The sequence below is a fragment of the Jaculus jaculus genome, chromosome 23 (genome assembly GCF_020740685.1).
Source record: "Jaculus jaculus isolate mJacJac1 chromosome 23, mJacJac1.mat.Y.cur, whole genome shotgun sequence".
Lineage (NCBI taxonomy): Eukaryota > Metazoa > Chordata > Mammalia > Rodentia > Dipodidae > Jaculus > Jaculus jaculus.
Window position 1 is genome coordinate 6,285,941 of NC_059124.1, and position 24,563 is coordinate 6,310,503.

At 49.9% G+C, this 24,563-nt stretch overlaps 1 protein-coding gene across 3 annotated transcripts in view; it reads left to right on the forward strand.

Moving 5' to 3' along the window:
- The window catches only part of Prmt8 (protein arginine methyltransferase 8), a 109,356-nt gene that overhangs the window by 49,536 nt on the left and 35,257 nt on the right, over positions 1 to 24,563 (forward strand). For all 3 annotated transcript variants that reach the window (XM_045139699.1, XM_045139697.1, XM_045139698.1), the window contains exons 3-4: positions 6,387 to 6,542; positions 11,421 to 11,484. In XM_045139699.1, the coding sequence (XP_044995634.1) occupies positions 6,387 to 6,542; positions 11,421 to 11,484 (220 nt within the window). The remainder of the gene's footprint in view (positions 1 to 6,386; positions 6,543 to 11,420; positions 11,485 to 24,563) is intronic.

Below are 24,563 nucleotides of genomic sequence, written 5' to 3' on the forward strand. Positions count from 1 at the left end.
GCCTGTGAGGCCTGGTGGGGCAGCATGCTCTTGGGATCCCAGCACTTGGGAGGCTGGAGTGGGAAGATTGCTGTAAGTTCGAGACCAGCACTGACAGCCTGCCTCAAAGAAGCAAGCAAACAGTAAAACCAATAATAACAAACCCAATTCATGGAGTCCCGCACACTAGAAGAATAAAGGAGAGAAGTCTCAAACTAGTTCAGTAAGTGTAGAAAAAGTATGAGACAAAAATTAAATAAGGGTTCATGATAAAAGGGGGAACTTGTTCGGTCTAATGCAGTGACGTGTGTGGAAAGCCTGCAGCCACGATTACGCTTCATGGAGACGTGGGAACAGAGGCCGACCTCTGGGCTGTCTAGCTCTGTTCAGCATTTTGGGGGTGTCTTCACAGCACAGGAAAGCAAGCAAGAAATAAATCATCTTTATTTGGGAGTGGTAAGATTTTCTACATAGAAAAGTAACGGAATCTACGAATAAAACACCACCATGCCAGAATTAATACACAAACAAGGTGGCAACGTACAAAGTGAATATTCTCTACTCCACTGGGAAGGGATCGCTTTCAAAAAGCCTTATACCGCCGGGCATGACGGGGTACGCCTTCAATCCCAGCACTCGGGAGGCAGAGGTAGGAGGATCGCCAAGAGTTCGAGGCCACCCTGAGACTCCATAGTGAATTCCAGGTCAGCCTGAGCTACAGTGAGACCCTACCTCAAAAAAAAAAAAAAAAAAAGCCTTATACCCATCATAAAGTAGTTAAGGATTAATTTGATGAACAAAATGGGACCTCGCTACTGAAATCTACAAGACGTCCCATGGAAAATTAATGAAGGCATAAATAAATGGGGTGTTATATTGTACTCTTCTTGGCTTATAAAACTGAGTTTAGCTAAGGCATCAGTTCCCCACAAATTTATCTACAGATTCAGTGTGACTTAATCAGTGCCAGGGGGTTACTCTGTATGGATAGATAGATAAGCTGGCCCCAAAATTTGTATGAAGCTATAAAGGACCTAGGGGAAAAAAAAAAAACCAAAATCATCTTGTAGAGTCAGAACTCATTTGGAAGACTTCCATTGTTTTCTTTCAAAGTTAATACACAGCTACAGTAGGAAGTCCACATGGGACTGGAATATTGACGAAATGGTTTAGAGAAGCCATCTACAGCCCATTGATTTTGACCAAGATAGAAAAGTCTATTCAGTAGGAATAATTAGAGACTATTCAGCCCATGGTACTTGAACTAATATGTGTGAGGAAAAAAAATGAACCCATATCCTTAATTTATACCATACACAAAAATTAACTTGACATGAATCAAAGACCTAAATAAAGGTAAAAGCCACAAGTATAAAATTTCTAGAAGAAAACACAGGAGACCATCTTTATGACCTTGGGGTAGATTTAATAGGGCATGAAAAGTACAAATCATACAGGGAAAAGAGTGAAAAATGGGGGTCTTCATCAAAATAAAAAAATATTAAGGAAATGGAAAGGTGAACCTGGAATTGGGAGAAAACATTCAATATTTGTATATCTGGGTTGGGGAGATTTCTCAGGGTGAAAAGTGCTTGCTGCACATGGGGAAGAATCTGATTTTAAAGACATGTAAATTTTTATTTATTTATTAATTAGAGACAGAGAAAGGAAGACAGAGATAGAAAGTGAGTGAGAATGGGTGTGCCAGGGCCTCCAGCCGCTGCAAACAAACTCCAGATGCATGTGCCACCTTGTGCATATGGCTTATGGGGGACCTGGAGAATCGAACCTGGGTCCTTAGGCTTCACAGGCAAATGCCTCAACCGATAAGCCATCTCTCCAGCCCAGAATCTGATTTTAGATCACCAGCACCCATAGGAGGAATGCCGATCATGCTTGCCTGTAGTCCTGGCCCTGGGGAAGTGGAGGCAGGAACATCTCCAGAGCTTTCTGAACAACCCGGATAGATGAGTTCTGGGTTCAGCAAGAGGCACTGTCTCAAAAAGTTAAGTGGAGATCTACTGAGGAAGACTCCTGACATCAGCCTTTGGCCGGCTCACACAATCCTCCAACTCCCATGTAGAGGAACATGCATCACACCCTAGACATATATACACTACACACATACACGCTATCCACACATATACACACACACTATACATACACACACATTGTACACAATTTACACACCATATACTGTACACACATCCACACTATACCTACTGTGGTCGTTTGAGTCAGGTGTCTCCCATAAACTCAGGTGTTCTGAATGCTAGGTTCCCAGCTGATGGAGATTTGGGAATTAACGCCTCCTGGAGGCAGTGTATTGTTGGGGGCGGGCTTATGGGTGTGATAGCCAGCTTCTCCATGCCAGTGTTTGGCGCGCTCTCCTGTTGCTGTTGTCCACCTTATGCTGGCCAGGGGGGTGATGTCCACCCTCTGCTCATGCCATCGTTTTCTCCTGCCATTGTGGAGCTTCCCCTCGAGTCTGTAAAAGCCAAAATAAAACCTGTTTTTTTTTTTTCAAAAGCTGCTCTTGGTCAGGTGATTTCTGCAAACCTGACTTCAATACACATGCACACACTATACACACATACATTGTATGCACACTATATACACACACTCTACATACACACACACACACACACACACACACACACACACACACACACTATGCACACTAACATACACACGTACACAGACCAAAATGTGTACCCGGCGCAAGGACTTGTTTCTAGAATATGTCAACTCACGCAGTTTAGTAATGGCAAGATGACAAGCTCAAGGCAAAGCGATGACAGACAACCTAAGCGGCCCGTGACGCCGTGAGCACGCTGAAAGGGGCTCTGCACCGCATCAGTTCTGTCCCTGAACATGACCCCACTTACAAAGACCGACAGGAAGCTCTGGGCTACTGAACGTCTGAAATCTCAAGAGCTGGCCGACGGGGGCATCGCAGGGCACAACGATGTGGCAATTTCTCCTCCTCCTTCTCCTCCTCCCTCTTGCTCCTCCTTCTTCTCCTCCTCCTCCTTCTCCTCCTCCCTCTTCCTCCTCTTCTTCCTTCTTCATCTCCTCCTCCTTCTTCTTCTCCTCCTCCTCCCTCTTCCTCCTCCTCCTGTTCTTCCTCCTCCTTCTTCATCTCCTCCTCCTTCTTCTCCTCCTCCCTCTTCCTCCTCCTCCTTCTTCATCTCCTCCTCCTTCTTCTTCTCCTCCTCCCTCTTCCTCCTCCTCCTTCTTCATCTCCTCCTCCTTCTTCTTCTCCTCCTCCCTCTTCCTCCTCCTCCTTCTTCATCTCCTCCTCCTTCTTCTTCTTCTCCTCCTCCCTCTTCCTCCTCCTCCTTCTTCATCTCCTCCTCCTTCTTCTTCTCCTCCTCCTCCCTCTTCCTCCTCCTCCTTCTTCATCTCCTCCTCCTTCTTCTTCTCCTCCTCCCTCTTCCTCCTCCTCCTGTTCTTCCTCCTCCTTCTTCATCTCCTCCTCCTCCTTCATCTCCTCCTCCTTCTTCTCCTCCTCCTCCCTCTTCCTCCTCCTCCTGTTCTTCCTCCTCCTTCTTCATCCCCTCCTCCTTCTTCTTCTCCTCCTCCTCCCTCTTCCTCCTCCTCCTGTTCTTCCTCCTCCTTCTTCATCTCCTCCTCCTTCTTCATCTCCTCCTCCTTCTTCTTCTCCTCCTCCTCCCTCTTCCGCCTCCTCCTTCTTCATCTCCTCCTCCTTCTTCTTCTCCTCCTCCCTCTTCCTCCTCCTCCTGTTCTTCCTCCTCCTTCTTCATCTCCTCCTCCTCCTTCATCTCCTCCTCCTTCTTCTTCTCCTCCTCCTCCCTCTTCCTCCTCCTCCTGTTCTTCCTCCTCCTTCTTCATCCCCTCCTCCTTCTTCTTCTCCTCCTCCTCCCTCTTCCTCCTCCTCCTTCTTCTTCTCCTCCTCTTCCTCCTCCTCCTTCTTCTTCTCCTCCTCTTCCTCCTCCTCCTCCTCCTTTTTTTTGCAGTGTTGGAGATTGAATGCAGTGCTTGGTGCATGCTAAATAAACGCTGGACCACTGAGCTACAGCCGCGGTTCACTTTTTTATTTAGAAACAGGGTCTCATTGAGTTGCACAAGAAGGCCTTGAACCTATGAGCCTTCTGTCTCAGCATCCCAAGCAGCTGAGAATATAGGCCTGTGCCACCAAGGCTGGCACAGTACTTGGCAGTTTCTTGTGATGTTTAATACACATCTCTCTGAAAACCCAGAAAGTTCAGTTCTAGGCACAACCGGGGAAACAAAACATAGATACACATACACACAAAAAGTTGGGAATTACTTCAAATATCTGTCAACAAGGGAATGGATACATACATTGTGACATGTCTGCACGTATGGAACATTGCTCATCAACAAGAACCACAGCAGAGAATGAACCCTGGAGGTTGAAGCGATGGCTTAGTGGTTAAAGGCCCCTGTCGCAGTCTGGTTCACATTGCTGGTAGAAATCACCCAACCAAGAGCAGCTTGTGGGAAAAAGAGGTTTATTTTGGCTAACAGGCTCGAGGGGAAGCTCCATGATGGCAGGGGAAAACGATGGCATAAGCAGAGAGTGGACATCACCCCCTGGCCAGCATAAGGTGGACAACAGCAACAGGAGAGTGTGCCAAGCACTGGCAAGGGGAAACTGGCTATAACACCCATGAGCCCACCCCCAACAATACACTCCCTCCAGGAGGCGTTAATTCCCAAATCTCCATCAGCTAGGAGCCTAGCATTCAGGACACCCAAGTTTATGGGGGACACCTGAATCAGACCCCCACAGCACCTGATTGCAAAGCCTGACAACCTGGGTTTGATTCCCCAGGACCCATGTGAAGCCAGATACACAAAGTGGCACATGCATCTGGAGCTCGTTTGAAGGGGCAGGAGGCCCTGGTACATCTATATTTACTCTCTCTCTCTCTGTCTGTTGCTCTCTCTCTCTCAAACAAATAAATAAAAATATTTTTTTTTAAATCCTGTAGACAGGCAGTAGCTGGAAGGAATCTCAAGACTTCATGTTGAGTATGACAGAAACATGTACAGATGATACGATTCAATTCACAAGGAGGTGCAGGGCAGGCAGGAAGACACTTCGGTGACAGAAATCAGGAGACTGGTGGCTGGGCAGGAGGCAGGGGTTGATTGCGAAGGGCCATGATGTGCTTTTGTGAGCAAAGCAAACATCACACCTCCTGGTTTTCGCAGTAGATACACAAGGTGCGATTATCAAAGCCATCACATTGGACCACATACACAAGCCATGCACCAAACAACGGTGTTCCGGTCAGGGACAGGCCACGTGGATGAGAGGGAGCTTGCAAGACCGTATTGTCTAGCGACTCCATAGCCTCTTGGTTTGTGCCACGTTGACACAGCCATAAACTCACCTAACAGCGTAATGCTCAGAGCGTATTCCGGCACATGGCATATTGCTCAGAGTATGTTCTGGAACTGCATTTAAAATCTGTGAAGATTTTTTTTAATCATGCTTCAATAAACTTAATTTTTTTTTTTTAAATTAAAACAACCCAACACAATACCACCTATGATGAGTGAGTCTTTGCTCATACTTGGATGGGCCAGGGATCCCTGTCTCATTACCACACACAGAGAATTCATGTTTCCGTTGGGCTGGAGACAATTTTCATAGGTTGATTTGTCTCCTTTCTGGTTACAAAGCCAGCCCGCCCTTCACTCTGAGCAGAGGAGCGTGCTTTTTCTATTCTATTCTCATTCAAAGTAAAGAAGGGCTTGTGTGTAGCTCAGTGGTTAAGCGCTTGCCTAGCAGGCTGGTTCGATCCCCAATCCTCTCTCGCCCATACCACCTACAACATTATCTGGTTAATGACAGTTCCCTATCTAACTTAAATCTGCTGTATTGCATTGTACTAATCTTTCTTTTTTTAAAAAAAATTATTTATTTACTTGAGAAAGAGAAAGAGGGAAAAAGAGAGAGAGAGAGAGGAGAATGGGTGCATCATGGCCTCTGGACACTGCAAACAAACTCTAGATGCATGCACCATCTTGTGCATGTGGCTTATGTGGGTCCTGGGGAATCAAATCTAGGTCCTTGGGCTTTGTAGGCAAGTGCCTTCCCGCTGAGCCATCTCTCCAGCCCTAATCTTTCTTCTTGTTGTTTGCTAAATTTCTAGGCGTGGACATGAATTTTTGTGTTCGGATAAACCCAGCTCTGTCTCTAAGCAGTTGTAAAGCGAAAGGCCCTACTTTGGAAGGAAGCAGATGACCTCCCGCCCAGTGGTGGGGCAGTACCCTGGATAGCCCTGCCCACTGGTGCCACTGTGGCTCTGGAAGGCATCGTCGGGATGTTCCAGACGCCCATCTCCCGCACGTGCTTCCAGGAGCACTGAGTGCACCGGTCACACCTTTTCCCTTTCCTTCTGCTACAGGAAATGCTGAAGGACGAGGTGCGGACGCTCACTTACCGGAACTCCATGTACCACAACAAACACGTGTTCAAGGACAAGGTGGTGCTAGATGTTGGGAGTGGCACGGGGATCCTCTCCATGTTTGCTGCCAAGGCGGGGGCCAAGAAAGTGTTTGGGGTGAGCATGCCGCACCGCCCCTCGCGTTGCCCTCCGCAGAGCGGCCCCCCACACACTGACCCTTGCCCATCTCCTTTTCTTCCCGTTTCTGAGGTGCTGGGAATGGACTCTGGGGCCTTGAACACGCTAGACAAGCACGGTGCCGTGAACCACACCCCCAGACTGGACCCATCTCTCTTGTTTTAGGAGCAGAGGAAAAAAAAAAAAAAATCTCTGCCGTTCCACTTACGAGATGTGTGACCTTGGATAGTGTGTTTCCGGGTTGTCTCATGTATAGAATGGGCACTGGGCAGTGCCGGGCCCCAAGGATGATTATGAAGGTCAGACACAGCGGCAAGTGCCAGGGACATGGCCGGACCCCGGCCAAAGCTCTGTTGTCACGGTACAGACGGGACTCGGGAGGACTGCGCAGTCTCCTGTCCTTTGCTTTGACAGGCCGGTGGAAAGATCTAGAGCCTGTTGCTTTCTAGGCTTCAGATCTCCAGGGAGGAGGGGAGGCTGGCTGGCCTGGAAGTCTTCCAGGTCCCGGGCTCTCACAGCGCAGCTGCTCCGCCTGAGCAAAGGCAAGCTGCCGGGGTCGTCGTTGGAGGGCAACGATGCGGGTGCCGAAGAAAGCCGCGCGTCCAGGGTGGGAAAGTGGGAGTTCATCTTGGCCAAAATGAAAGGCAAACTAGACACACTGAATGCAGTGTGAGTGCGAGCCAGGCCCCTGGCAGGGATCCCCTCAGCAAGCAAGTCACCATCTCTCTTTAGCCTGTAGCTTTCCCTGAGAGGCCCAAGGCTCCAGGGCAGACTAGCGCTTCCAAATCCCTTTAGCTGTCTATGCCCTAGAGACCCACTAGCAAAGGCTCCAGCAGGGAGAGCAGTCCCCCTCCAGGCCGTGCCCTGTGTCTGCAGAGTCTTCTGGAAGGCCTAGACTGTCCTCATGATGCTTCAGGGCTGCCTTGCTGTAACTACTTGACAGAGGCATGTGTACGAACAAGGCCTGTTATTACCACAACCAACGTTACTATTAGCATCACCTCTGTTGCAGTCAGCTTCACATTGCTGACAGCCATCACCCAACCAAGAGCAGCTCTGGGGGAACAACAGGGGGTTATTTTGATTTACAGTCTCGAGGGGAAGCTCCACAATGGCAGGAAAAAAATGATGGCATGAGCAGAGGGTGGACATCGCCCCCTGGAAAACATCAGGTGGACAAAATCAGCAGGGGAGTGTGCCAAGCACTGGCAAGAGGACACTGGCTATAACACCCATAAGCCCGCCCCCAACAATACACTGCCTCCAGTAGGCATTAATTCCCAAATCTCCATCAGCTGGGAACCTAGCATTCAGAACACCTAAGTTCATGGGGACACCCGAATCAAACCACCACAACCGCCATCATCATCACCACTAACATCACCATTATCGTTGTCATTATTGCCACCATCATTTCCATTTTCACTGCTGTCATTACCACCACAATGATCACTGTTTTTGTATTTTAGAATTGTTCTTGGGTTTTCGAGGTAGGTTCTCCCTCTAGCCCAGGCTGACTTGGAATTCACTGTGTAATCTGAGGCTGGCCTAGAACTCACGGAGCTCCTCCCAGCTCTGCCTCCCAAGTGCTAGGATTAAAGGTTGCACCACCATGGCCAGCCATCATCACTTTCTTTTTTAATTAATTAAATAATTTTATTTTTTTGACAGAGAAGGAGGGAGGGAGGGAGAGAGAGAGAGAGAGAGAGAGAGCAAGCATAAGTGTGCCAGGGCCTCCAGTTACTGCAGATGAACTCCAGACGCATACTTCCCCTTGTGCATCTGGCTAACGTGGGTCCTGAGGAATCAAACCTGGGTCCTTTGGCTTTGCAGGCAAACGCCTTAACTGCTTAGCCATCCCTCCAGCCCCATCTCCGCTGTTTTTATCACCATCACTATCCCCACCATCATGCTATCACTATTGTCATCACCATCATCACCATCACTATAATCATCACCACCATCATCACCATTATCATGATCACCATCACTATAACCATCACCACCATCGTCACCATTATCATCACCACCATCATCATCATCACCATCACTATAACCATCACCACCATCGTCACCATTATCATCACCACCATCATCATCATCACCATCACTATAACCATCACCACCATCGTCACCATTATCATCACCACCATCATCATCATCACCATCACTATAACCATCACCACCATCGTCACCATTATCATCACCACCATCATCTCCATCACTATAACCATCACCACCATCATCACCATTATCATCACCACCATCATCATCATCACCATCACTATAACCATCACCACCATCATCACCATTATCATCACCACCATCATCATCTCCATCACTATAACCATCACCACCATCGTCACCATTATCATCACCACCATCATCATCATCACCATCACTATAACCATCACCACCATCGTCACCATTATCATCACCACCACCATCATCTCCATCACTATAACCATCACCACCATCGTCACCATTATCATCACCACCATCATCATCATCACCATCACTATAACCATCACCACCATCATCACCATCACTATAACCATCACCACCATCATCATCATCACCAACACTATAACCATCACCACCATCGTCACCATTATCATCACCATCATCATCATCATCACCATCACTATAAACATCACCACCATCGTCACCATTATCATCACCACCATCATCATCATCACCATCACTATAACCATCACCACCATCGTCACCATTATCATCACCACCATCATCATCATCATCACCATCACTATAACCATCACCACCATCGTCACCATTATCATCACCACCATCATCATCATCACCATCACTATAACCATCACCACCATCGTCACCATTATCATTTCCACCATCATCATCACCATCACTATAACCATCACCACCATCGTCACCATTATCATCACCATCATCATCATCTCCATCACTATAACCATCACCACCATCATCACCATTATCATCACCACCATCATCATCACCATCACTATAACCATCACCACCATCGTCACCATTATCATCACCACCATCATCATCTCCATCACTATAACCATCACCACCGTCGTCACCATCACCGCGGTGACCCTGCTCCACTTTCAGGCTTCCTTCTCCCAGACTTCCTCAGCAGGGTGGAGCCCTCAGAGCACTGGCCTCAGATGACCTTAGGGCATCTGGTCATCCTCGCAGGGCCCAGAGCCAGGTCAGTGCAAGGCTGGATGGGGGCTGAGCGGGGAAGCGCACACATTGTCCTTGGCTCCCGAGTCCCCAGGAGTTCCAGCCATGGTGCTGGCAGATCTCCCGCTTGGCACCTTCCAGCCATGGTGACTGGTCAGTGTGCTGGCCATACGTGGTTCTGTCTCACACATTTAGCTGGCTTCTTTCCTGGTGGCTTCGTTTCGTTGCTCCCCTGCTACCACTGCCTTGTCCAATGGGGCTAAGGGAGAACACAGGTGAACTATGATCAGGGGTAGACAGTGGAGCATAGGCAGAGAAGGAGGCAGGCATGAGGGGAAATGGGGAGAGAGAAAAACTGTAGAGGCTCAGAGAAAAGCTAGAGAAACAGCAGAGGAATTAAAGCAAGGAGGAAAAACAAAAACAAGTGGTGGTGCATGTCTTTGATGCCAGCCCATGGGAGGCCAAGGTAGGAAAATCGCTGTTTGAGGCTAGCCTGGGACTACATAGTGAATTCTAGGTCAGCCTAGAAAGAAAGAAAAAAAGAAAGAGAGAGAGAGAGAGAGAGAGAAGGAAAGAAAGAAAGGGGAAAAGAAAGAAAGAAGGAAAGAAGGAAAGGAAAAAAGGAAGGAAGGAAGGAAGGAAGGAAGGAAGGAAGGAAGGAAGGAAGGAAGGAAGGAAGGAAGGAAGGAAAGGGTCTGGAGAGATGGCTTAGTGGCTAAGGCACTTGCTTGCAAAGCCAAAGGACCCAGATTCAATTCCCCAGGACCCAAGTAAGCCAGATGCACAAGATGGTACATGTGTCTGGAGTTAGTTTGCAATGGTGTGTCTCTTCTCTCTCTTTCTCTCTCAACTGTCTTCTTTCTTTCTCTCTGTCAAATAAATAAATAAAAATAAAATACTTCTTATAAAAAGAAAGAGACAAGGTAAAAAAGAAAATAAAGTAGGACATAGAAAAGGGAAGTCAAGAGGACATGGAAGAGAAAGGAAGGACAGGTCAGGAAGGAAAAGGACGTTCTGGGGGGCGAGCCTAGCTGTCAGGGTCCCTAGGAAGGTGGTCTTGTTGCGTTTACCATGACTGGACGAGGCTCCTCGTCACACAGTCACCTGACAGGACCTGCAGCCTATTGCGAGAGGCCCAGGGGACACAGCCGGATCGTGGCAGAGGCCCAGCCGCCTGGCTGCCGAGCCTGTATTCAATGTCAGCTTCAGAAGCCTCATGCACGTCCCTGGAACTCAGCTCCATTTATTCAGCTGATTCCGGATGGTGTGTTGGATTTCTGTTACTATGACAAAACGTCTGAGGCCAGCAGATTGAAAAGCAGAACAGATTTCGGCTCACAGTTTCAGAGGTTTCCACCTATGGCGTCGCTTCAGGCCTGCGGTGGGGGAGCACAGCATGGTGGGGGTACATGGTGGAACAACGCCTCTTTCCCCGTGGAGGCTAGGAAGCAGAGAAAGGATGAAGGGGAGGGGCTACAGTCCCGATGTCCCCTTCAGAGGCACTTCCCTCAATAACCTAATGTCCTCCTCTTGGGCTCCACCTCCTGAGTTCCACATCCACCCCCCTCCAAGAATACCATACAGGTCTTTGGAGGACATCAAAGGTCCAAAGTTATAGCAAACATCCATAATTTGTTCACACCCTGCCCCTGTGTTCTGTGCCCTTTCTAGATCGAATGTTCCAGTATTTCTGACTACTCAGAGAAGATCATTAAGGCCAACCACCTGGACAACAGTAAGGCACGCCTCCGAGTATGTTCCTATGCACTGGGGGCGAAGGGGCTATGTTTTCCCGTTTGGGTGGCGCAGACCGACGCTGGAGGGGAGAGAAGAAACTGTGTGGTCTCGGGTGTGACGTTCCCTTCCCCAGGCCAGTCAGGCGACATTTGTCCCATCCTAGATTTTAGCCAGCCCTGTCTGTGGCTGCAACCTCAGTTGCCATGTCCTCCCTCTGGTCCGGTTGTGGGCAACCCGGTGAGTTCAGTTTCCTCCTCTCCCCGCTTCATAACCCCAAGGCCTTCCTCTCCTAATCACACCAGCCACGCTCCCGGCCACAGGTCCTGTTGCTGATGGTCTGCGCGTGGCGGGACCTTGTTTCAGGCTCCACCATAACCCCCCCCACACCATCATCATCATCATCACTGCCATCCCCACCTCTATCACCACAGCCACTGGCACTACTGTCACCAGAACCACCACCATCACCTTCGTGATCACCGCGCCACACGCAGCCTTCTTTCTCTGAGACCATCTCACCAGGATGGAGCCCTGAGGCCACAGGCCTGAGCTGCTCTAAGCCTGATCACAAAGATAAGTGCATCCCTTTCCTTTCCCATGGATGCCAGTATTCTCAGCTCCTTCTCTCTGGGGCCCATCTTTTTTGTTGCTGTTGTTTAAAATTTTTTTATCTATTCATTTGAGAATGACAGCCAGACAGAGAAAAAAAAAAAGGCAGAGACAAAGAGAGAGCAAGAGCGAGAGCGAGAGCGAGAGCGAGAGCGAGAGAGAGAGAGAGAGAGAGAGAGAGAGAATGGGCATGCCAGGGCCTCCAGCCACTGCAAAGGAACTCCAGATGTATGCGCCCCCTTGTGTTTCTGGCTTACGTGGGTCCTGGGTGGGGAGTCGAGCCTCGAGCCAGGGTCCTTAGGTTTCACAGGCAAGAGCTCAACTGCTAAGCCATCTCCCCAGCCCAGGAGCCCATCTTACAAGTGTTCAAACCCACAAGGATCCCTTCCTTGTAGCATTTCTCCATCAGCAGGCTGGCTGCAGTTGCCGGACCCCGCTCAGTGTTGGGTGGCACGGCCCTCAGCCCTCTGGGGACGTGCCCAGATACCAGTGGAGTTCTGCACGGAACGGCCAGTAGAGCAGAGGCCTGTGTTACAGAGAGTTGGCGCAGGGGCAGCCTGGCAGGGGCCAGTGGGACTGAGGCAGCTGGGCAGTCTGGGCAGCATTAAGTCCAAAAGGCAGGGTGCCCACGCAGAGCTCCAAGTGGTGGAAGGGGAGTGTGGGAAGGAAAGGCTGTTCCTAGGAGAAGTAAGTCAGGGTCGCCTGGCAAGCTTGGGAGAGAGAAGGGACAGGAGACTGTGGGGTGTGGATGCCGAGGTCTTGCATGTGGGCTCTGATAATGCACAGGCTGTCGAGGCGTCAGTACTGTAAGACCAACCACTCCATGGGCTGTACCCCTGGCCATGCTCCTGGATGCCCCTCCCCCCTGCCCTCAGGACTCTTCGGCTCCCCAGTAGAATGCCATCTGGAGGATGTCCCCGTGGGTCTGACCTGGCAGACTGAGCACGCTGAAGTGACCTCCTGCCACACACAGTTACAGACCTAGTTCTGTGTGGTCTCAGCCCTCTCAGCTGTCCTGTCCTGTCCACTGCACGTGGTCCACGTGCCGCAGACTCCCTGAAAGCCAGGAACATAAGCCATTTCACAATGTGCCGCCAGGAGCCTGGCTCTGGGGACCAGAGCAGGGGCTAAGGCGAACGCAGCCCCTGACCTCACGATGTCTATGTCCAGTGCGGGTGGAATGACAGATAACTAAGCAGCGGTTGACCAGTCAGAGCAAGGCAGAGGGTGACAGTGGTCTTGCGATCGCCTGGACGATAGGGCAGCAAGAGACCTGCTGGTCACGGCAGGTAAAATGCCCTTTGATGGGGGACACATTTAAGCTCAAGTTCGAGGAACGTGAAGGAGCCAGGCTGACCAAGTATCCGTTTTCTCTGGGTGCGGCGGAATGCTTAGGACTGCAGAACAGTTACCCAGGAAAATGGGTTGTCTGACTTCGAGCTAGCAAGGCCAAGTCATAGGGCAATTGCATCTGGGGAGGATTCCAGCTCGTGGTGCAGATGGAAGAGCAAGAGAGTGTGGGTATAAGCGAGGAAGCCCACAGCCTGTGCTCACAGACCGAGCCACCAGCACTGACCCGTCCACAGGGGCCTCTATTCCCGTCACCCAATGCCTTTTGCTGGAGTCCACCTCCCCAAATTGCCGCACTCAGGAAGTAAGATCCGGCCTAAGAACTGCACCAAGTTCAGAAGATAAGCATTCCAGACAGCAGCTGTGGGTGCAAGGGCTATGGGCAATATTGAACTGGGCATGCCCGGGGAACCAAAAAAAAAAAAAAAAAAGGCCTGTGGTTTTGGTGTGGAGAGTGAGCAGATGAGAGCAGGAGACAGGGGCTGATAACAGCAGGTATTTGTGCTTTTATATTTATTTATTTGCAAGAGAGAGAGAGAGAGCAAGAAAGAGGCAGATAGAGATAGAGACTGGGCGCGCCAGGACCTCTAGCTATCACAAACCAACTCCAGACACACGCGCCACCAGTAACTGGCTTACGCAGTTACTGGGGAATCAAACATGGGTCCTTAGGTTTCACAGGCAAGTGCCTTCACCGCTAAGCCATTTCTCCAGCCCACAGCAGGTCATTAAACAAGACAAATAAGTCGTCAGGCCAGGAGATCTTTCAGAGGAATCAAGCAAGAAAGGACTCTGTCCAGTGGTGCGTGAATAGAGATGGCCTGCAGGAAAAACAATTACTGTAGGGGCACCCTGCAGAGAGTGAGTGGCATGGGAGGTGGCCATGGAGATAGGGAGAAATGAACTCTGTGTCATCTCCTGGGAAACAGAGGTCAGAGGACCTACTGCAGTGAGTCGGACGTGGATCTCAGCAGACTGCAGGGAGCAAATGGCTGGAAAGTGAGTGGCTGGAGACGCAGTGTGGCCGGAGTGGCCCTTGAAATGCCCTTTGGGTACGGAGGTGGGCATGTTGAGGAAGACTTGGCTCTATGTGTCTAGGTTTCTGGGTGTCAGAGCCAGAGACTTCCACTTGGGGGTTCAGCAACACAGAAGTGTTACTCAAAGCTAATGGATGTGGTCACTTGGGGGAAAATGTGTTTTCCCCAAGAGGAACAAGATGAAGATGGGTAACCCATCGCTCACTGTAGGGCAGAGAGGAGGAGCCAGCAAGGACACGGAGGAGGTGAGCTCTACGTGGGCAATGAGCACACGGGAGGGCGGACAGGAGAGGGGAGCGAGGCAAGGAGGGAGGGTGACCTCAGACAACGCTGCAGGAGTGATGTATCAGAGCTGGCCCGTCACCCTCAAAACCCTGTCCCTGCCCCCTTTGTCAGCACCCCCCCAAGCCCTACCTCCTAGAGGTTCTAGAACTTCTCGAAAGGCTGCCAGCAGCGGGGGCCAAGCATTCGGACATTTTTGAGCCTGTGGGGGCCACAGTTCACCTCCAGGCTGTAACAGTGGCGCCGTCATCCCAAGCAAGGACCCCAGCCTCCTTGGCACTTCCCACTCTGGCTTGCAAAGAACAGGCAGGTGCCTTGTAGCATTGCAGTGGTCATCCTTGCAGAGTGTGGGGTGGCCTGCAGGGGGCAGTGACGAGTACACCCTTCACTCTTGGGGGAGACTGGTCGGTCTGTCATCGCTGGGATAGTGGGTCACAGAGTCTCCTTGTTCTCTCTCCTGGTTCCCATCTCCAGGGCCTTCCAATTCTCCCTTGCTTCACACTCTTGCCATTCATCCCCTCCTCTTTCCTTCTTTCTCTTTCCTTTCTTTCTTTTATTCGTTTTTTAAAAGAGAGAGAGCAAGAGCGAGAGAGAGAATATTGGTGCCCAGGGCCTGCAGCCACTGCAATCAAACTCCAGACACGTGCGCCACCTTGTGGGCACGCACGTCATTGCTCGCACATCACCTCGTGCGTCTGGCTTATGCAGGATCTGGGGAGTTAAACCTGGGTCCTCAGGCTTTGCAGGCAAGTGCCTTAACTGCTAAGCCATCTCTCCAGCCCTCTTCCCTTTCCTTTCTCTTCTTTCTTTTAACATTTGAAACAAGGTACAAACACAGCAGTTTTCTTTCCTGGACCATTTGTGAGTGAGTTGTTGACATGGTTCTGAGTATGAAATCCCTGAATATTGAAGGCATATGGTCACCGTGCAAGGACTTTTGTGGTGAAGCCCTCAGGCAGAGTCTAGCACGAACACATGATCACTGCTTACAGTAAGATTTTTTCCAATGGTTGCCGTAACATCATTTATAAGACAAAGGGGGTCTGTTCCAAAGGGCCTGCTGCATTAAGTGTGGTGACCAGCACCCTCCCAGCTGGACCAGCTTGGCTATCTAGCACGTGCCTCTTGTAGGAGACCCACTGGCTACAGACTGAGTGATGCTTCCTGACCATGGGATTCATGCTGTGTTTCTTGGGCAGAAGTCTAAGACAAGATTCTCTGTTTCTGGTGTGCATGATTTGGGCCAGTCCCGTTCCTGGCATCATTTGTCTTGAACCTTGGTGGAGGTGCTGTCTGCCAGGTCTCCTGGGCAAAGCTCATCTTTGCAGTTTGTAAGATCTTCTGGGAGATGCACTTTGAAACCATGTAGATATTTAACTTTCCATCAGATTATCAATCATCTATCACCCATGTGTCTGTCTGTCTGTCTATCTATCTATCTATCATCTATTTATAATCTATATACTCTATTTCTCTTGTATCCATCCATCTTTGTCTTTTCTTTTTGAGGTAAGGTCTTGCTCTAGCTCAGGGTGATCTGAAATTCACTATGTAGTCTCAGGGTGGCCTCGAACTCATAACGATCCCCCTACTTCTGCCTCCCAAGTGCTGGGATTAAAGGTGTGTGCCACCACACCCAGCCATCTTTTTATTTTTTTAAATTATTTACTTATTTGAGAGAGACGGAGAGAGGCAGATAGAGAGGAGGAGAGAGAGAGAGACAAAAAAAAAAAAAAGAAAGAAAGAATGGGTACACCAGGGCTTCTAGCTGCTGCAAACCAATTCCTAGTGCATGCTCCACCTTGTGCATCTGGCTTATGTGGGTATTGGGGAATTGAACCTGGATCCTTAGGTTTCATAGGCAAGTGCCCTAACTGCTAAGCCATCTCTCCAGTCCCTATCTTTTTATATATTAGTTGTTAACTTACCTCCCCATGGACTCCTGTTGCATTTAATGGGTGGTTCCTGTGATCTTAATTTGGCACTCACATTATCCCTGGTAGTACCTTCAAGCCAGCACCTGTGTCCTTGTGACGCACCTCTCTCTCTCTCTCTCCTTTCACGAGCATTCTGGCTCCAGCTGTTTATTTCAGGCTAATTTTGTGCTCTGCCTACCTCCATCTGTGACTCAGCCATTTCCCCCAGCTCAGCTCTCTTTAAAAAAAAAAAATATTTATTTATTTATTTAATTGAAAGAGTGAGAGAGGGAAAGAGGCAGAGAGAAAGAGAAAGAGAGAGAGAGAGAGGGAATGGGCGCACCAGGGCCTCCAGCCACTGCAAACAAACTCCGGACGCGTGCGCCCCTTGTGCATCTGGCTAATGTGGGTCCTGGGGACTTGAACTGAGGTCCTTTGGCTTTGCAGGCAAATGCCTTCACCTCTAAGCCATCTCTCCAGCCCCAGCTCAGCTCTCTTGAATGGGCAATCACATCTAGCAATGAAGAAGGTGGCTAGGTGCCCTTACTGTTGTGACCAGCTCCCTCCTACCAGGCAAGGCTGACAGTCCTGCATGGGCATTTTGTAAGATGCCCATTGATTTGCCATGGGGTTCTGGCTCATTGGTTTTAGGGTGTCAATGCTCCCAAGTTGTGTCAGTGCAGCGAGTTTAGAAATGTGTGTGTGTGTGTGTGTGTGTGTGTGTGTGTGTGTGTGTACACGTGCACAACACATGTCCTTGACTCTGCTTGTCTCCGTCTGTGTACACTGTCCAAGCCGAGCCCACGTGACTCCTCTTCAACCCCAAACCCATGGAGTTGGCTCTCATTCTCTCCTTTGCCACATTTTAGTGCCTTCCTGTGACATTGAAAAGCCAGACGCTTGTTATTGACTTAGTGGATCAATCCTCCCGCATGTGACCGATCTGCCAGACCCCACATCCTCACCATGCAGATGCCGGGAGGTCACTCTGTCACTTGCGCTGGGCAGCCCTCCAAATGGTCCTCCCTCCTTCCCTTTCTCCTTATAGAGCCCCCCACTTCCACTCCGCTGCGGGGCACCACTGTTCCACCCGGGGATGGTCCTTCCAGGAACGCCCCTCTCGCTCTATTTGGGGTAACATGTTCCGGGCTGGGTCACTGTCTTTGGACTCAGGTTTCCCCTTCCCGTGCTAAACCCTTACAACATCCACACCCCTTTAGTGGGCTCAGCCCCACATCAACCATGTCGTCCTCTGGCTTCTTACGGCTCAGACTTGGTTTGGTGCTCCTGAGAGGCAAAGATCTCTGATGGCTAAGCCACCGCCACCAAGAGCGCAGCTCACCCCTGTGCCTCGGGACGGCCGCACCCCACCACCTGCACCGAACCCAGGGGGAGGGGAGCCCCAGGCCCAGGGACCTTCAGCCAGTCAGCGTCTTTGTTTCTTCCTTCCTGGAAGGCGCAACAAGAGGGCGGGCTGGTGACACCATCGTGGGCTTTGTTCCCCGCGCCAGCTGGCTCAGCCTTGGCATGTGTCCTCGACAGAGGACGGGGCTCGACTGCAAGAGCGCTTCCATGGAGATGCGCTGGAAGTGTTGCCGCCACCAATTGTGTGAGCCCGGGGAGTGTAGGCGTCGGGACATAAATAACAACACGCGCACAAAATACCTGCCACCCAGCACCAGGGCGAGGCCCCCACTCCACCTCCGCGAGCTGCGCCCGGGCTGGGTGAGTCACGTGGAGACACGCACCTCCGGGGACCCACCTGTGCGGACACGCTGCCTGCACGTGGCTTGCTCTGCACGTGGCACACACACACACACACACACACACACACACACACACGCAGTCACTCTTTTGGCTTATTAAACATTAACAACCATTCTTTCTCCTGTGATGGGAAAGCAACGGGTGGCTCAGGTGCTGGATCCTGTGTGGAAGATGACATCAGAGAACAGATTGACAGGATTTTTTTTTTAATCATTCTGGAAGCAAAAACTTAGAACCCATTTACTTTCAGAAAAACTACAGAAAAGAGGTATGCCTCTCTTTTATCTTCTACTTATGTGTGCGTCCCCTTAAAATATATATATATATATATTTTTTTTGTTTTGTTTTTCAAGGTAGGGTCTCACTCTAGCCCAGGCTGACCTGGAATTCACTATGTCGTCTCTCAGGGTGGCCTTGAACTCACAGTGATCCTCCTACCTCTGCCTCCCAAGTGCTGGGATTAAAGGCGTGTGCCACCACATCCGGCTCCTTTTTATTTTTAATTGTTTTTATTAATTGGTTTTGTACTCAGTGAATACAGTCAAGTTGGTACCATTGTTAGGCTCATCCATGTTCTACCCCCTCCCCCGGCCCCTCCTTGTTGAGGTATATGAGGGTCATGCATTGTGGAGTTAGCCCACAGTTTTGGGTAGAAGTGTCTTTGTGTATCATGACCCAATGAGTGGCCCTGACATTCTTTCCGTCCCCTCTTCCTCAAAATTTCCCTGAGCCATGTTGGATTCATTTTTGGTCTGCTTCAGTGATGAGGTGTTGGGGGCCTCTCGGTTTGCAAGCAGAGAGATAGAGAGAAGAGAGACAGACAGAGAGAGAATGGGCATGCCTTGAGCTACTGCAAACGAACTCTAGACACATGTGCCCTTGTGCCTCTTGCTTGTGTGGGTCTTGGGGAATCAAACCTAGGTCCTTTGGCTTGGTAGGCAAGCGCCTTAACCACTAAGCCATCTCTCCAGCCTGCCCCCCCCCACCTCAGGTGAACCATTTCTTCTGGGGCCATACAGAGTGAGGAGCATCCCACTCCTGCCTCTCCAGGCTACTCAGCCTAACCCCTCCCCGTGTATCTGGGAGGACCTCAGCTGAGCTTTCTTGTCGCAGTGAGCCGCAGCGTCTCTCTCACCCTAAGAGTGTCGCGCTGAGAAACAGGCGCTCCCCTGGGCCGAGGGACCTGACACACACTTCTAGCTGCACCGGTCTTAGCAAACACCACGTCACCGTTCCTAGCTGAGCTAAGCTGCCCCTATGGTCTTGTTATATACAGACACCGCCTCCACACCTAACCTACCTGCCTGCCCGGTGAATGCTCTGAAGCCAAACTGCGAGCCATGTGTATGTATATATATATATATATATATATATATATATATATATATATATATATATATTTTTTTTTTTTTACTCATATTAAGTCCATATTGTTTGACTTGGTCTTTAATATCAACTACCAAGACTCTCTCATGCACCGCTGGCTCCCCGAGGCATCCTGTCTGCACACCTGATCGAGGCCCCATGGTGACTGTGGAAGCTTCCAGAGGCCAGCTGTGCGCTACATCATTGGCTCCTTGCAGCGAAGTCTGGCGGCCAGTTACGAACTGGCAGTAAGGTTTTGCCACCATTTCCGTTTGGGCGCCACGGAGCTGAGGTGGGTCCGCCACCCTGCTGGAGCTCCCAGACAGGACGCTGCAAGAGCCTCTCGGGAACCCAACTTCGTTGGCGCACACCTCCCACCGGCAGCTCGGATGATGCTCTCGGATCTGCAACTTCGTGGGTCTCCCTCACTGGTGAGACTGGAAACCATGGTGGCTCAGCCCTCACTGCCTTACCTGAGGGGACCACATGGTGACTGCTATACAAGGAGTTGTTTTGCCACACACAACGTCCACGGGACGCTGCCAGCCGACTGCTAAGTATTCATTCAAAAAAGAAAAGAGGCATTGTGGAAGTCTTTCCACCTGAGAAATCATCAGAGTTTATGAATCAAGCTCCCATTCTTGGAGTCTGTTGTTAGGAGACCAGCACATATAAACCAACAGTACCCAGCAAGCGCTAAGCAGCCAACACATGTTCGCCATTGTTATTATTACCATGTCATTTATAAAAGTGACAAATAATTCTGTCAGAAGAAGAGATGAAATTAATCATGCATCCTCGTTTTTATGAAGCTGCTCCGGTGGTGGCTCCTGGCGATTGCCTCTTCTCTTCCTAGCTGCCGGTGAAACGGCTCATTAAGGATCCCAGAAGTGGGTTTGTTGGTTCAGTCCCCCAAGAGTCATCGCCTCACGCAGCAGGAAGCGAGTGGAGTGACTAACACGCCAAAAATCTTTGCTGTCATGAAGCTTCCAGACTCGCAGGGGCCACGGCCGTGAAGGCAGCAGGCTGATCGCTGTATGATTTAAGTTGTGGAGATGCTGAGAAGGAAGTGTGATCAAGCAGCTGAGGCAATAAAGGGGGGTTCTGCTTGAGCACAGGGCGTCACAGAAGTATGTTGCTTTTCTCGTCTCTTCCGCCCTGCTCGGAGTGACACCAATCCAATGCCAGCAATCCGCTGAGGAGGAAGTCTTTCCACCATGGTCAGCGGTGGCAGATTCTGCAGTCTGCGCTCAGCTCCCTCCCTCACTCCTTTCTAGTTTCTTCTCTCCCATCTTTCCTCCCTGGAGCTGGTTGTTAAGCAATGGTGAGCTTAGTGTTGGGTAGTCAGGAGACATTTCTTCTGTAGAGTGGGGCTTGGACGATGAGGAGGAGGAGAAGCCAGTCATGTGGGGGTGGGGGGCAGGGAGTGCGTGCCTCGAGATGGGCCCCAGGACGCTGCGAGGAAACCAAAGGCTGAGCGTGGTCAAGTTCCTTTTACGAAATGGCATTTGCACCTTACCTATGCGCATCTTCCCATGGAGCTTTCAGTGTTCCTTCATTCCTTGTAACATCTAATGCCATGGAAACGCTCTCTAAATAGTTGTTAAGCCCCGTTGTTTAGGGAACGGCGACAGAACGCAAGCCTCTATGCCCAGTTGCCTGGGACTTCTCAATGGGATCCTGTCCCTCCTCCCCCTGACCAGCCTTCAGAAGGATGGGGGAGAGCTTCCCTTCCCTAACCTCTTTTCTTTTCATCTCCCAAGCACTTACTTGAACCCACAATCACTCCCAGTGGTAATAAGTCCTTTGGTTGTACCCATTCGCCGCACGGATGTCAGGGTCCCCAGGAAGGCTATGTGCCTTGCAAGGGTACCACAGAGGGCTTGGGGTTTTGGCTCCACAACTTGACTCTCCTGAATTTCAGTTCTCTGGGCAACTGGAAGAATGGAAACCATCCCTGTGATCTCTGGGAGGGCTGCGGGGTTAAGACAAGTTCAAGCTGCTTTTCAAATGCTAGTGTTTCTTACTCACGTAACTGGGACAAGTTTGCAGTCTTTTTGTCTCTAAACCAGCGGTGCTTCCCCCCCTGACAGGACTGTTCACTCATCCGTTCAGGTCGGAAGGAATCTGGAGTGTCTGTGAGGGGTCAGGTGCTCTGAAGATGCTGGAAATAGTAAAGAAGACAGCTGGGGACTGGGGAGATGGCTTAGTGGTGAAGGCGTTTGCCCGCGAAGCCAAAGGACCCAGGTTCGATTCCCCAGGATCCCTACAAGCCAGATGCACAAGGTGGCGCACGTGTCTGGAGTTCGTTTACAGTGGCTTTAAGAGGCCCTGGTGTGCGCATTCTCTCTTTTCCTCCTTTCTATCTCCCTCTTAAATAACTAAAATAAAATTTAAATTTAAAAAGAAGAAGACAGGTAGAGGGGTCACTGGCTGGAGGCAGGTCGTGCCCTCCTAAGGAGGGGGCAGTGCGGGTGGGGGTCACTGCGCAGGGGCATCAGTGAAGTACCAGGGGTCTGGGGCGACATGACCGGTTACGCTTCTCACGGTGTCCCTTCCGTCCTGACACACAAGACCTTCCTACTCTCTTTCCATCAGCTTTCTGAAGCCAGGACTCTAAAACTGAGAGACAGCACAGCGCCCACACCTGTAATCCCAGTCCTTGGGACGTTGAAGCAGAAAGATCACCGTGAACTTGAGGCCAGCGTGGGCTACAGTATAGACCCTGTCTCAAAAACAAAAAAGAGTAAATAAAAATAAAGTAAGTAGCTAGCTAAAATGAGAGATCGTCTGTTATGCCCAGTTCTCAGCATCCCCAGTGGCCACCAAGGAGAACCAAACGCGTACGCAAGGGCAAGGAGCTTTATTTTGGGCTTAAGCTCGGTCTCTTGACTTCACCAACGCGGTGGATCTGTGCAAGAGCCCCGAGTAGCTGGAGGGCAGGGTATTTATAGGGATTTGAACATAGAAGAAGGGGATGGGGGACTGGAGAGATGGCTTAGTGGTTAAGCACTTGCCTATGAAGCCTAGGGACCCCGGTTCAAGGCTCGATTCTCCAGGACCCATGTTAGCCAGATGCACAAGGGGGTGCACGCGTCTAGAGTTCCTTTGCAGTGGCTGGAGGCCCTGGCACGCCCATTCTTTCTCTCTCTATCTGCCTCTTTCTCTCTCTGTTGCTCTCAAAATAAACAAAATAAACGAAAAACAAATTTAAAAAAAAAGGGGGGATGGGTACGTGATTGGTTGATTTAAACAGTGCACTCTTCTGATTGGCTTAGGATTTTGGCGGGCTGGGGCTAGGGGAATTGAGCTCATCTATGACTACGGGAATGTCTCATGACTTCAGGAATGTACGGCATAATCGGATTAACTGTTAAATCTACCCTTATGGCAAGGTTGGTGGGCTGGAACTAGGGGAATTGAACTTTATGACTTCAGGAATGTATGGCATAATCGGTTTCCAGTAACTGTTAAGCCCATCCTTACTGGAAAAATAAAAACTTAGACCTTGCTGGGAAACAGAAACTTAGGCCTACTGAGGACTCTGAAGCCTGTTATGGCGTCCATCTGGTTCCTGAGTCCTTCATCATCTACTTCAGACCATATGGAATCATCTGATTATAATAGTTTCACCAAAGTTTCCAATAAGACTGGGTTGGCTTGGTTTGCACACACACACACACACACACACACACACACACACACGTATACATATCCTATATATGTGACTTCTAATCAGAATGTTTATATATCTGTAATATTGCAAAAAAAAATCCCATTAAAAGCAACAACAATAAAATTCTAGTTTTCACCTGGCATGGTGGTGCATGCCTTTAATCCCAGCACTCAGAAGGCAGAGGTAGGAGGATCGCCATGAGTTCAAGGCCACCCTGAGACGACATAGTGACTTCCAGGTCAGCCTGAACTAGAGTGAAACCCTACCTCGAAAAACCAAAAACCAAAACAAAAAAACCCTCATTAAAAGCAACAACAATAAAATTCTGGTTTTTGCCAGGTTCAGTGATGCACACCTTTAATCCCAGCACTCGGGAGGCAGAGGTAGGAGGATCGCCGTGAGGTCGATGCCACCCTGAGACTCCATAGTGACTTCCGGCTCTGCCTGGACTAGAGTGAAAAAAAAAAAATCTGATTTTCTAACTTGCCAACTGAAGCCACAGGGCACAGCTTTCCAATTTAGTGCTCATGCTCCCTGTGGTACAATTAGCTACGATTAATCCTAAAATTTAGGAGCCGGGGTCCTAGTTGAACACAAAATTTTCCATCGTCCTTATAGAATGGGAACCTAGCTCCAGAGAAGGACCTTGGGGTGCTACAGTGTTGGTGACAGGGGGTCTTTACTGGGATAAGGCACCCCATAATTGCCTGGTATACTCACTCAGGACTTACAAAGCAGCAACTTGGGCCCCTCAAAACAAAACGAAAACCCCGGTGTGAGGAGAAGTGAAATCAAGAATACACCCACACATTTAACCAGCCTCATGCACCAAGATGCCAATGGTAGCTAAGGAACCCACATGTGCCCAGCCTTGGAAGGGTGGCTCCTGCAGCTTGGGAATTTGTGCATTGAGGGCGGTTCCTGGTGGTGGCTGGAGGCCTCGGGAGGAATGTTCCTGACGAGTTATACTTGGGTCCTGCATTAGCTACTTTCCTTGTTGCCGTGACAAAATGCCTGACAAGCAACATAAGGAAGGAAGGGAGGGTTTATTTTGCCTTGGTGTTTGGGAGCGTGC